The 14,512-nt window shown below is 45.2% G+C and overlaps 1 protein-coding gene across 3 annotated transcripts in view; it reads left to right on the forward strand.

Annotated features, from left to right (window-relative positions):
• ARID1B (AT-rich interaction domain 1B) overlaps positions 1-14,512 on the forward strand; it is a 323,165-nt gene that overhangs the window by 171,294 nt on the left and 137,359 nt on the right. For 2 of the 3 annotated variants that reach the window (XM_035322604.1, XM_035322603.1), the window contains exon 5: positions 5,427-5,468. The exons of the other annotated variant lie outside the window; for it this stretch is intronic. In XM_035322604.1, the coding sequence (XP_035178495.1) occupies positions 5,427-5,468 (42 nt within the window). The remainder of the gene's footprint in view (positions 1-5,426; positions 5,469-14,512) is intronic. 3 annotated transcript variants of the gene reach the window in all.

Raw genomic sequence — 14,512 nt, forward strand, 5'->3', positions numbered from 1 at the left:
AGTCCTGCATACGCTAAAAGCAGTGTACAAGCTCAGTAAGTCCTTGAAGAATTGCCAAAACCTAGCGTGGGTCATTTAAGTTTGTCCCTGCTCCAAGGAGAAGGGCAACCATGGTATACAATTGTTGAATCCTAAATTGCTTTAAAAGGGAGGCAAAGAATGCAAATGTTACAGCTAGGTAGGCTGGGTTTCATAAAGATATGAATGACTATAGCAGTATTTATCTTTGAAATAAACTTCCTAAGGACGCTGAAAAGTGAAAGCAGGATTCATTTATTGTCCCTCTTGTTTAAAAAAGGTGAGTTCAGAACTGGTTGTGGGGGACAGACCTTAAAAGCTGAGAATCTGAACTAGAGAAGGACTGGGGGGTTATAGCTGCACCACGCACTGCAGCACCTTGCATGTACCCAGGTGTCCAGGCTGGTTCCAGCAGGTAGCTTGGCAAGGCTGCTGTGCGGGCACGGTGGCTGGAGGTGCATTTGCATCTCGCCGTGCCCCGACTGATGAGTCCCATTTGTAAGTCGCCGAGACCACGGAGCTTCCCCCACCCACCCACCTGCCAAGAAGCCCCGTGAAGTGGGAGGGCAGCCTGGGTACAGGAGCAGGTAATTTGACTGTGAATTGGCCAGCCTGCTGCAGTTTGTCTTACCGTGACCCGACGGTGAGGAGGTGATTTGACAGCAGTTCAGGCGGCAACCCCTGTGTTTCCTCATTCTTTTATGATTTTGTTATCCTGGGGAAGAGAGTCCTTTCTGATCTGCTTGATCTTTGTGATACGGTGAATACAAAAGTACTACAAAATGTGAGCATTAACATACACGTTTATTTTGTTTTGAACCTATCTTAGAAGTGCCAGAGGCATGCCTTTTTAGCAAGCAGGCAGTTGGCAAAAACCCTCTAGGTATCAGAGAGGCCATGTGCTATAATTTTTCTAGAATAATGGTGTCAAACAAATGACAATAGAAAGCCTGTGAAATTGGCAGCCAGCTGGGCAAATTCTCATGTGTGACCCACAGAAACTGCGAGTGCCTGTGCAGAATATTTTGCCTGGATCGGAGCTGCACCAGCCTGCTGCGTGTCTTGCCGCAGCTCCGACCCCATCGGCCACCAGTCACAGAGGCTCCGTTAAGTGAAGGGCTCAGACCCAAGGCTGAGGGCACTGCTGAGCATGCCTTGCACTGGGAGGCTTTGCCCGGGTAGTTAAATGCAGATCAGTGATCCTTTTCAGCACTAATGTTAACAGGATGTTTGTTATATGGCAATCCGCATCCACCTGAAATGATTATTAGTGCTTATTTTCAGATTCCACAAGGAGGAAAAAAAAGAAAAAAAAAAAAAAGAAGATAGAGAGGGGTGCTGTGACCCATGTCTCCTATGAGTTAGTTATTTCGTCCTTGAGTACTTGCCACTTCATATTCTCTTGTTTGGATAACAGTCTGAGTATTAAGCACAGCTGTAATTTTCTTTTTGTTAATGGTATTCCACTTCCTGTGGCTCTTGCTCAGTTTCAGCTAATCCTATCTCAAACAAAGTCTTGATGAGCCAAGAAGGAGCTGGACTGAATCGAGGACCGAATCATTGCCGAGTGTGGCTTTGGAGATGACCACATTATTATAATTCCTTGTGTCATCTCATCACAAGGCTGCAAAACTGTTCCAAAAAGGTATTGTTTAGCATTGCCCTTCAACGTTTTGATCTGTCACAAATCCTTTTCTCTGTGAAGGTAAAAAGTGCTCTGTGCATGATTTACCGTAAGCCTTCTGGTGGTGATACGATACTGTTCCTTGGACTGGGGGCTGCCTGGCTCCTTTATTTAAGTGCAAAACAAAAGTACTAAGTAAGTGTCATTTATTCTGGTAAAAAGAGGCTCGGGGCTACTACCTAGCTTGTTTTGGGGTACTCCACACGTTATTTATCGGAGATCCTCTAGGATGACACGATGAACCCTTGCGTTAGGAGATGGAAGAGCTCACCCCACCTCTTAGCACCTGCCACAGCCTCCTAGCCCAGAGCTGCAGCCGGCTGCAGTGGGGTTGTGTTTTCTTTATCAGCAGCAAAAAGGCCGCCGGATTCGTTGGAGAAAACACGAGTGAGTAGCGATTACAAGTCGCTTTTATATCCAAATAAGACGCAAGGCAAGCAGGCCCATTCGGCTGTATCCCGGTGCGGTAAGGTGGTGGGGCCTCAGCTAAGGGCCAGGGCACGTGCCGGCACGTGGACTCGGCACAGCCTCGTTAATGACCCAGCCTGCTTTTGTAACGATGCAGGGGATTTTTCACTGCGAAAGGAGAACAAGCCCCTGCCCAGGATTATGTATTTACATGTGTACAGTGAGGCAACTAAAATAGGAAATGTTTAACTGCCACAAATAAGTATATAATGAGAAGTTCTTAATTAATGCCTGATTATCTTGAGGCAGTAATGAATCTGTAGTTCGTTTTTTGTTTATTGGAGTGAAAGTGATATATTTTGGAGATGATTAAGAGAAAGATGGTGTTTGCCTGACTTAAGGACACAAAATTTTCTATTCTTGGGTAATGTGGGTGTTGATTGAAGTACACTCTCGTTCCCACTAGAGGGGGGTCCTCTCAGGCCAGGTTGTAATGCGTTTTGTGGTGGTTTTGGTTGTGTATTTTTGGAAGTCAGCATGAGAAAAGTATCACATTGTCCCACATCTTGTGTCAGTACTTTACGCTGTGTATCTTACAGAGTCAGCAGTTACATGTCTCCTACAGATCGCTGCTGCATTTTACATGGAGGTGAAAACCCAAATGAAGGGACTAATACGGTAATACACAAGTAAACACAGTAGTAACTACAAATAGAGGGTATTTTATTGGATCATCCTCAACGAGAGACAAGTATTTTATCATGGCAGTGGTGTGATTGCTCTTGAAAAAGCAGAAGTGGCATTACCAGACCTTTGGATTATGATCCACACCAACAGCTGCACGCTGAACCATTTTGTTGTCCCTGTGAGCATTTACATTTCTAAGCAAAAAAAGAAAATATTTCTGCCTGTGGAAGAGACCACAATGATGTATGTTACACCACCTTCAGCTTCTGGTTTGCTGCTTGATGTCCCAGTTTGTTCCTCTTCTCAGTTTCTTGGTGAAAAGGAGACCTGAGTCTTGCAAATGTGCTGCTTGTCGCGTTCGTGTGTGTGTTTCGAACCAAGTGCAGCCACAAATGTCCTCTTGCCGCTGAGCAAACGGGAGCTCAGTTAGCACAGCCCGTTTTTGACAGTGCCACCTTCCCACAGAGCGACGGTCCCCTCGTGGTGGGTGGCGTCCCCACAGACAAGACAAAGCCTGGAGTCCCAACAAAGACCTGGCTGATCTTTGCAGGGGTTTCACGCCATCCGTGGTGTGAGCCAGCAGCTGGGGGCACTGGGCACGGTGCGGCGCTGACAGGAGCAGCTCCATGGGCCTTGGCCCAGCGGGGACTGTGTGCGAAGGAGAGGAGGAGGAAGGGGCAGCAGGGCAAGGGAGGCAGCATGGACTGGGGCCATCAGCACTGCTGCGCACAGGACAGGGTCTGAGAGGGAGCCGGTGGCACAGGTTCACGTTTTGGGGTCTGTGTGGTTATGGTAGCAAGATGTTTTACCAGAAGAAACAGCCTGGTGAAGAGGGACACTCGGTTTGGATGGGTACCGCATTAACCCTAGCTGGGCTGCCTCCGATCCTGGAATTACTTGAGGATCCGAATAGGGCACTGTATTCTGACAAGCAGTCATACTGCTATTTCCAATCCAGTGTCTGATTATTCTCTTCGTGGCCTTGGGCAAGTCACTTAACCCTCTGTCTGTTTCTTCATCTGTAAAATATATTATGGATATTTATCAGTCTCACCAGGACTGATTGTTTAATATTTATAAAGTGCCTAAAGGATTAGAAGCTTAATATAAGTAGCTAATACGTATCATTTCAGATTGATTTTATTTACTTGGATGGTTTTTTTCTACCTCCTATTGAATGAGATCCTCTTTTGTAGCCTCTTACTGCCATTCCTAATCAGCCGGACAGGTCACAATTGGGTAACTTCAGGTTCATTTTCTCCTTTTATTCTTCGTTCCTATAAATGCTTCATCTCCTCCTCCCTTTTTTAATTTAGAGATGAAGGGATAGCATATGTTGCTAGATCATGACATAAATATATTTAAGTGCTGCCATCATTGTTAGTTTATCAGCCTTTCCATTATAAACCCTCTTGTTCAGGGGTTTATAACTCTGGCATTATAATGTGCTTCAGGCTGAAATTTGACATTCATTTTTTCCCTCTTGATTTGCTTTAAATCCTTCACTCTTCTTAAGTTAAACTGGAACTGGAGATTAGATACATTAGTTATAGTTATACTAGTTGTATAAATTATAATGCAGCAGTAGGCATTTTAAATAGGATGTAAATCAGAGAAATAGAGAATTTCCTAGTTGTTAAACTATGAGCCTGGGAGTAGAAATCTGGGATTCTTTTCCTGAGCGTGTCCCTTGTTTGGCACATGACTGCTAAGAAATTATTTAACCTCTTTCTGCCTCACTCTTCTTGCTGTATATTGGGATTATGACATTTCCTACCTCACCGGTGTATTGAGAAGCTTAATTAATTAGAATTCATAAAAGCGCTGAGATTCTCAGGTGAAAGGTGCTGATGTGTGAAGTATTTTTAAGGAGACTAATGAAAAAGCCAGCGCGCCTGCCTTTCTGTGCCTGTTGTCCCAGATTAACGCGTAGCAACTCCTGGAGCGGTGGGATACGGGGCAAGCAGCAAGGCGTTGGATTTGGGGCGCCGCCAGGACACTTAACACCTTGTTTTCCTCAGCCTTTCTGATGTGCACTGCATCTTGCGGCCTCGGCCTCTGCCTGGGCAGCCTTTCTTCCCTGAACTCCATAGATCTGAAAGGATTTGCTTTGCTCCAGGCAGGACAGGGGCCTGTGAGTGAGGCCTGGGCTGCCGAGTTTCCCGGCCGAGCTGTTGAGCCGATGCTGGAGCACCCGGCCTCGCCAGACGATAACATGAGGGGAAGAGCTCGGGTGCTGCCAGCCTTTTGTTTTAGACAAAAAACAAACACCACAGCAGGAGATTCTGGTTGTGTTCAGGCAGTTTTTTGGTGTAGCCAAAACTCCCCTTGGAGATCAGTGTTGCAGCTGCAGTACAGCACATTTTGGGGCACCAACAGGTGCCGTTTTTTATGGCATTTAGGCTGAGAAACCTGGTCTGTGTTGTGAGTTTCTGAGTTTCCTCTCGTGAAGACGTCTGTTGTCAGCTGTCAGTTCAGCATGTGCTATCGTATGCGGGCTTTCCGAGGGTCGGTCCAGGCTGGTGTCTTCATTTGGAGAAGCCTGCTTTGCCTGGGCTGTGGTGCTGCGCTCCCGAGAGGTGGTTGGACGTGGCTACATTTCAAATGATCTTTCTCCTTATAATTTCAGGTTGAAGTCTTGGCCTCCGAGGATGCTACATTTGGACACAAGGTGTGTAGTTTGATGCAGTTTTGTTCTATAGGTCCCTTCTGTTTAAATTGTTGGATGTGATGGTACAGAAGACGACAATTTTCAGCCTGAGAATTGAGGATCCCTGTTAATTACATCCACCAATTCAGAAACCTCCCCAGACGTGTGGTGTTCTGCAGAGGGCACGCAGGCTGTCTAAGTTCTGATATTCTGTGTAGAACATTTGAGCAAATCTTACATGGGGAAGCCCGTGTGGAAGTATGGAACTCCAGTTTTGTAGTAACTTTTAAGATGAGAGCTGCCTCCTTGCTGGGTTTGTTCTTGTTTCGTAGATTTGCAGCTCAAAAATCCCAGTTGTTTCCTGCTTTGTAGCAGTCTGTTGAGTAAGCCACTTTGTTCACGATCCTTTTTCACAGTGCATCGCAAATAGAAAGTACTACATTGAGCAGCTGCATCACCCTGTGTTCAATTGTAGATCAATGTATGGCATACGGTATGTGTGTTGGAGAGACCGTTTAGACCCGCTCTGCGAAATGGGTGGCAGTATCCTAGTTATTGCCTGAGTTTCTTTGGCCATCGAGCTTTACAGTGACAACCACGGTTTTAATTAAGCACTAATAGCAGATGATTTTAGGAAAAGGCAGATTGTGTGTAGGCTACATCTATTTAGCTAGGAAGAGAGTGGGGAGGGAAGGAGAAGGAGGAGATGGTAGAAACAGTAGGCTAAATCATGACAATGAAGAGTTTCCTGCTGCTGAAGGCCCCCTTGCTGTGATACTACTGCAGGTGAGAAAATAATAGTCTATTACTACTGAGGTAAAAAAAATAAAATCAAAGGATGAAATAAGTTTTCCAAGTTTATACAGAATACAGTAAACAAAATTAACCCACAGAAAAAAAGCTTTAAAAGCATCTAAATATTCATGATGCCAGAATTTACAGCTGTGTCTGTATTGTACATTTTTATGTTGATATGTGACAAAGTGATTTAAATTATTAAAAAATGAACAGAGCCACTCCAGTATTATTTGAAGTATTTAACATGTGGTAGTCTGCAGTATCTTCTGTACTTTTTTACTTAATACTCAGCATTCATACAGGATATTCATTGAATATTTAATAAACCTGGAGGGTCAGCTCTTGTGAACTCATCTCCATAATCCTTCAGACTATGGGTAGGTAAACAGAAATATTACTGCAGATTATTGTAGGCAGTTGCTCTCACAACTAAAACACCGTGGAAGAGGCTTCTTGCTATTTTTCTTGTGGCTAAACTTGCAAGGTGTTTTTCAGTTTAGCAGTCATCTTGATGGACACCATTTGAAGTTCCTTTTTATTACATAAAGTTTCAGGAATTTTCTGTTGCTAAGCTTTAATTTAACAAAACCAAATCTGTACTTTTGCCAACTCTTAACTTTATCTGCCAGAGACCCAGGCAAATTTTAAGATTTGGCTTCAGAACAAAGAGGGTCTTGCTGCTCTCTCCAAGAAGTAGCCTTACATTATGTAGTAACCTAGACATGTCATGTACTTTTTCTCAATTGAGAAAAAAGGTAAATCTACCATTCCAAATTTGTCAATCTTGGAATCTCTCTTGGCTGCCTACGTAGGCATCCAGTGAAAGCACTTTCTTTCCTCCTCTTCCTTAAGAAACGCTTCCTCTGCTGTCTGTTGCAATGACACACAAATGTTAGTATCTCTGTTATGTTAGCAAATCAGTTGGTACAGTCATGGGAAGTACATACAAGCACATTTTAAAAGCACATTTTAAAAAAATAGAAGTGTTTTTTAGTTTACAACTCAGAAAATAAGTTTGTACGGCAAATACCATGGAACATAGTTGAGGAGGATGTAAGGTTGTAGTTCACACAATTGTAATGCTTTCCTCAATACACGTTTTTAGTCTGAATTTCCCTCCAGGTCCAATGCAGATTACTGGGGAGCTATCTTGATGGTTTGGGGCATAGCACGTGCTTCAGCTTCTAACATTCTAAGTCCCTTCAGTATGCGTAAGGAGAAGCATAATGTGTGGCAGAGGGTGACTCTGACTATATCCATTCCACCGACCCTTGAACGCTTATCGCTTAGTTTTAGGGTTGTTGACAGGCTGTGTTTCCTGTAGATACTGATTACTGTTTAAAAAAATAATAATTCTGAACTGCAGAAAGAACTTACAGTGCTATCTGTTAGTCTGAAATTCTCCTTGTTTCTCATTTCATGGTAAATATGCATGCTGGCAGCGAATGGGGCCGTTTCCCAGGAAAACATGCTGAATGAGACAGCACAACATTGTTCAGTCTCACCATAGTTATCATCTGGGAAGGGAAGATCGGGATGATGCAGTCTTTTGAGTCTTTGATGAGGAGGATAAGCACATGTAGAAATCAGCTGCAGAGGGTCTTTGATGTAGGATATGCATTTTGATCAGACAAAATATTTTTTATTTTAGCAAAGAAAGTTAAAACAAAAGCCATTGTTTCACACTGTCAACAAACCCAGAGGAGAGGTACCTTGAAGTGCCACAGCTTGTTTTTACTCTGCAAGCACAGAACAGGTGCAAATCGCAGACCGCTGGTAATAGTCCTTCAAAATGTTCCCTCCGCCTCACTTTTTTAATAAGAAAGCAGTCTTCCCAAAACAAAGATAGAATAGACAGAATTTATTGGAATAAAAGTGGTGTTTTTAATAGGAACTTTTTTTTTTTAATGTAAGCAGTTTAAATAAAAGGTGTTGTTTGAGTATGAAGACTCACAAATTTGATAGTGGTACTGTCCAAACCTTTCCTGTGGTTGAATGGCAGGAAGCAAAAGCATTCAGCTTTCTTTGCAGCTAATTTTGCAGAAGGGGTAAGCTGTTAGTGTGCTGTAATAGTATTTTGGAAGATGGAACATGTGGCATTCAGTTTTATTTATACATGTGTTTGGGTGTGTGTTTGTATGCATGTTTGTTGCTTAAAGGAAAAAAAAAAATCCAGCTTTTGACTGATTTTTCAGCCTCAGAATTTAGAGTGGCTGTGATGTGCGTGGCTGTTCATGGACAGACGTGGGGGAAATGACCACCCAGCAGATCACAAACAGCTGGTAGGTGATGTGGGACAGACATAACAGTTGGGCACGGTTCATTCAGCTTCTGGCGAGTGCCAGCTTACGCATACAGTAAGTCTCTTCGAACCCAGACCTGCGGAGAAACTCAGGTAGAGTGAGAGTGACTGGATAGAGCGGTATCTGCCTGGGTCTGCAGTCAGCACGCAAGAATGTATTTAAAAGTTGGAAGCCCTTTCAGTCCCGTTAATCTTATTAGAGCCTAATGATGACATGTAGAATGCTAACAGTACCGATTTATTTTGTGTTGGTTTTAGCTGGAACAGGAGGACAGATTTTAGCAGATGGGACCAGTGCTCCCAGATGGCAGAGAAAATTAGGAGGGATACAAAGATGTGAAAAAGAAAGGGAAAAAAGAATAAGGTGCACAGAGCAGAAATAAGAGGTAAAAGGTTTAACCATTGTGAACGACGCCAATACAAACACCAAGGCAATGGACAAATGAAAATACCCATGTCTGAGTTTTCTAAATCCTGAGATTTAGACGCTCAGTTCTCATCAGAACATTTTAATCCCTCAGTTAGAACGGAAAACCTGAGTCTGAGAGGTTGGTTGTGATGTAAAGATTGAATCCACACGCTGTAGGAGTCTCACATTGGCATCGGTTGGCGTGGCAGTGTGGAAAGCTGGCGGTACGTGCTCCAGGTGGGCTAAAAATGGTGCCTGGCCCTATCTGGGGAAGCAGATGCCAGGCTGTTTTCCAGTCGGAGCTCAGTTCCCTGTCCTCTTCCCCCCCCTTTCCCCACGGCTTTTGCTGTCAGCACCGACCTGACCCAAATCCGGCCGGGTAGCAGCAGCTTGGCCCAGCCCGGGAGGGCGATGCCGCCTCTCCCACGCGTCCCGGCCTCTCGGTGGAGGTGCCGGCCACCCGTGGGTGCTGCAGCCCTTGGTCAGAGCCTGCAGCCGTCCCCGCGTGGCGTGGCACTGCTGCGGGGCGCCGTGCTGGTGGCAGCCCGGCGGCGACATGTCAGGAGGCTCGGGGCGAGGGGAAGGGAGCCGCCGATGCTCCCGCAGCGGGGGAGCTCCAGCCAGAACAGGGCGCTCGTGTTTGGTAGCCGGCATTAATCCTTCCATTGTGTGTGCTTTTAAGCTGCGTTGTGATGTAATTGGCTTAATCATTACTATTATGTTGCTCCGCACAAGTTGGGATTGTAATTTGACATATGGAAATAAACGGCGACTGGATTAGCGATTTGCAGGTGTCATTTAAAAGCAGGGGCAGGCGAGAAAGCCTTGCCTGTTTTGCAAGGGGGGTGTTGCTGCCGTGCGGAGGCACAATTATCTGCAGCACTGCGTCTGGCGCCGTCTTGAAGTCGGAGCCAGCTTCACCTGGTCGCTTCTGGGGCCGCGCTGCTGGGCTCGAGGAACCAGGACCTCGCTCCCGATGGACGCGCTCACCGGCGGAGGGATTTCACGTTTCCTTCGGAGAAGACAAGTACAGGAGGAAAGATTTCTCTTCGACAGGGAAATCCGTGCCATGGAGCCACCGTTCTGTTAGAGCAATGCAGTAAGGGTGGCATTTCTGACGTGGCTGTGTCAGCGCCACGGAGCTGTCGGCATTGCTCGTGGAAGTGGCCGGATTTTGGTTCTGTGACGCAGCAGAAAGCGATGACCTCGTCTCCATGATTTAGTAACTCTGGAAGTTGTTGGGGGAGGCTGCTCCTAAGTCTTTTCAAATATCTGCTGCCGGGATGCATTTTTTTAGTGCCCTCTCTCTGACACAGGATATACAATTTTAAGAATCACGTGTGCTCAGGACTGAAACCTCTTGTTTGCTCCCAACCATGCTGCTTTTACTTGAGTTCACTAAGCTTTTATTTTTTATTTTTTTCTTTCCTCCACCTTGCAAACGATGCTGTATGGCAATACTCAGCACGTCACGGTGCATCTTCGGTAGCCTGCTTATTCTCACAGCCCCAGCTACCAGAAGTTCAAATCCCGAAGGGAAATTGAGCTGCGCGGTGTAGCTACGTGTCAGCTTCCTGGTTTGAAGCGTAGGACACCAAAGAGAATACGTTTAGTGGCTGACTGTGAGTTATGACTGTGCAAATCTGGAAGGAAACTGTTGTTCTAACGGTATCCATAATACGGAAGCCTTGAGCTGCGAGATGGAGTAGAGATGCCATTTGAGAAAATTGAGAAAATGTGTTCTCGAGAGACTTTCGTGTTTGTTAATTTTTCTATTTTTGTTTTTGGAGATCTGTACTAGATCGATTGACACAAAATAGTACTTAATTCTTGGAAAGAAGGAGAAAAGAAGCTATTCAAGGAGAAGAAAAAGTAGGCATAAAAATTGTTTTCTTTTAATGCTTGCCTTGTTTAAGACAGCTTTCTTTTGTTGAAGTCTCTGAGCAGCCTCTGCTTCTGCCATCTGGTGGTTGCTTCGAAAAGTTGCATCTTCAAAGCCAAATTAAATTGTTTTAAAGCCAATTAATCCTTTTCAGAAGAGGATGTTTTCAAGTGTCTGAATTATCTCTGTCTTGATATGTTGACACTTGGAGTGTCTATGTGTGTGTTTAGTATATAGGAAAATACAGAGAAATGAGCCCTCATTTACATCTGTCTGTGCTCTGTTGACTTAGGTAGGAATCCGGGGCTTGTAAATAAGTTTTTGGATTTGTTTCAGCTCAGAAAGAATAGATATTCATACTAGCCTCCAGTAACTTCTGTTTCGCTGCTCAGAGCAAAGTTAGGATTACATGTTTCACCAGTTCTGTTGCTGCTGTTCTCTTTGTGGCGTTGTGTTATCTGAGGTGTTCAGAGATGACTGAAAGGATTTCCCAGCCTTCTTTCTCTGAACCATTTTAAAGCTGTGTTTTAGGATTGCTGAAGCCTTCTGAGTGCCCTTTGTGCCGGCTGATTTCTAAGAGGGGAGAAGGGCACCTTAGCGGGGAATACGGTGCTCTTTGGACGCGCTCTTTTAGGATTCTCAGCGGGGCTCAGAGGGCTGTAGAGGGAGGAGTGTGCGCAACCACCTTGAGCGTGGAGGATGGAGTTGGAACAAGAGTCTAGAACCCCATCAAAATCCTCTCCAGACAGGTCCTGTGTGTTGTAGTGCCCTGCTCCTCACAGACATCCCCTCTTCCAGTATGTGGGGGATTTTAAAGCTCCATTGGCAGATATGGAAGAAAGTGAGGTTTTAATGGCTCATCACGCGGTGGTGGTGGAGCTGGGCAACTGCAAAACAACCTTGCATGAGGAAGAGAAGATGAAACGATACACAGTAGAGGAAAGAGAGCCACGTTAGCTGAGAACCCCCAAATGTGGAGGTGTCAAGGTGTGCTGGATAAATGGCACAGCAGCAGCCGGCTCTTTGCTCCCTGCGCTCTCTCCCAGTCAGTGATGCTGCCTGTGCACGCACTCCCGCACTGCAGTCTCAGGGAAGTCGAGGCAGGGCTTAAGGGAGGAACTGCCTCCTGTGGCAGTGTCCCCATGAGGGGACAGCATGTTGGGCTTTTTCCTAGATATATTCCCTTGTTTCTTCTGCTAGACATCTCTCCATTGACCCAAAATACTGATAATTACATGCTTAATGCTCTATTTTGGTGTGAAGCAGCTACTGATGCTGGCAGAATAAATACTGGTGGCCTCGGGGTTAGGCTTGGGCAGCTGGCGTGGGGATGTGGAAGTGCTTTGCTTTCCAAAAGCTCCTCAGAGCGCGCTGTGGAGGGCTGGTGTGAGCAGAGCTGCTGAGCACCACGCGCCTGTCTCCGAGTCCTCGCAACTTGCTGTTGCGTGGTTTGCAATCAGCTGGGAATTAGCGCTAATAAATAAATAAATAAATGAACAGGCTTTCTTAAATGATACAGGCTTTCTTCCTGTATCATCTCTACTTTAAGAATAGGGACATGATGAGCAGCCATCACCAACAAAGCTGCATAGTTTGTATTACCAAGATGTGGCTGGGACCACGTGTGGCTTTTTGATGGAAGCTGAAAGCTGCCACTGCCCTTCGGAGAGTCCGAGGGGTCCGAAACTGGCACGCAGCTTCCCTAAACACGCGTGTATGCGACTCAGGACATTGCTCATTTTTTCCTGAAGCGACGTCTGCAACTATTTATGCCTTTCTGATGACGTGTATCCCCCTTCTGTCAGTATTTCTGCTGCGTTTCTGCGCTCCCCTAAGCCGACGCTTTGTTTAAGCGTGCTGCTGCAGCCCCTGACCAGCCCGCGCTCGTGGCAGCGCCGGCTCGTGCCTCTGTCTGCCTGCTTCGGTCTGTGCTCAGCGAGCTGCCCTGTGATGTGCACGGGGGGTTAGCCCTTTGCCAGGCTCTGTAGGAACACCCCAAAAGCACAGCATCTGATGCTCTTCTCATGATGGGAACGCACGTCAGTTTGAGGATCTGACTGAACCCACCATTTCACATCAGTCCCTACGATGCAGCAATGAGAATTACCAGCAACAAAAAAAAAGGGGGAGGGGGATCTATTTTCTCAGTCTTCCCTCTGTTACTCTACACTTCTAATTGGTGGGGTGCTGAGACCTTGCAGCCTCACGTTTCCCCCCTAGTTTGCCAGTATTTAGCTCAGCTTTCTGTTCCTGGTAGTTCGCAGGTGAACTGCAGGCTGTTAAAATGTAACCAGGATGCTGCTGGTGCGATAGCGCGGGCCCTTTGCAGTCCTGTGTGGCCCGTTTGTTTTATACGGCTGTTTTGAACTTTGAGGGAATATCAGATTTGCCGAGAACCCATCTGAGGACTGGAACGCAGTGCTTGCTTGTGAATACCTGCAAATTTTACATAACTGTTTAGGCAGGTGGTCTCTTTGTTTGGGGGTGGGAAGAGGGCAGGACAGAGCGCTTGCAAATACCTTGCTGCTCTTTCTTGATTAGGAGAGCAGGTTAGACCAGATTTCTTTTTTCTTCTGCAAATTTCTCCCTGACTGCATAACTGGTGCGACCAGAACTGCTGCCCGGAGCAAGGAACCCCACCTTGGTGCAGGAAGCCTGCTCCTGTTGGTATTGCGACTTAAAACCACGACAACAAAGAAACCACAACTTTTTTAATTTCCCTGCTGTTGTTCATTCGTTTGCTTTTTTGGACGGTGTTTCTTGTCAACAGCACAAAACAGGAATTCACATAGAGAAGGATTCAGATTTTGTGCGATGCGGCTGCTTACGCTGATTGCATAGTCAGCTTGTTAAAACTAATACTAGGTTTGAGGAGCACAAATTGCAGAGAGGAACGTGAGAAAGTTGTTGGGTAGACAGATGTGATTTAGGATTTAATTTCCCCTTTTTTCTGAGGTGAGGTCAGGTGTGTATCATGCTTCAGAACTGTACTGTGCGTGAAAAAGTACTGGTGACATGCCATGGATTGCACAGAGGAAGAACAATGACAATACTGCATAAGCCTGGGTTTCAACTGAACATACATTTCTTTCGCAAAAAGATCATTTAATAACTTTGAAGCTTCAATTATTCCATTGTTTTTTTTTGTTTGGTTGGTTGGTTTGGGTTTGGGTTTGTTTTTAAAGAAATTCTTTGTGTGAGACAGGGTTTTCTAGCAAATTAGGAGTTTTGATGAATAATTGTATTGGGTTCAAATGACACTGGGAGGTCGTGTTTTTCAAGGTCATTTCTTTGGTTTTCTTGGTGAGCAGCGAATTATATCAGATCTTAATAGTGTATTTTTGTTATATAGGAGGATCAAAATTACACATGGCTCAGGCATAATTTCCATACTATTGCAATACTTTTAATTGCTTATTACATGTATGTAAACAGTTGTGATATATTTCTAATGTAATAATCTTTCTGTGTGTTTTGCAATTCTACTACAGAATCCTTGATACTACCTGAAACAGAAAGCAGACAGATTTATAGTCTCTGGTAAAACATGCCTTAACGTTTTAATCTGGAGCACAATGAGCATCATCCCTGCCGTTCAATCTAATGTGACTCTGTTTTCATTCCACCAGCTGATTCCCCCCCACCCCTTTATCAAGATCCATTTGAATCTTCCC

Source organism: Oxyura jamaicensis, chromosome 3 (genome assembly GCF_011077185.1).
Source record: "Oxyura jamaicensis isolate SHBP4307 breed ruddy duck chromosome 3, BPBGC_Ojam_1.0, whole genome shotgun sequence".
In the NCBI taxonomy this organism is placed as follows: Eukaryota; Metazoa; Chordata; class Aves; order Anseriformes; family Anatidae; genus Oxyura; species Oxyura jamaicensis.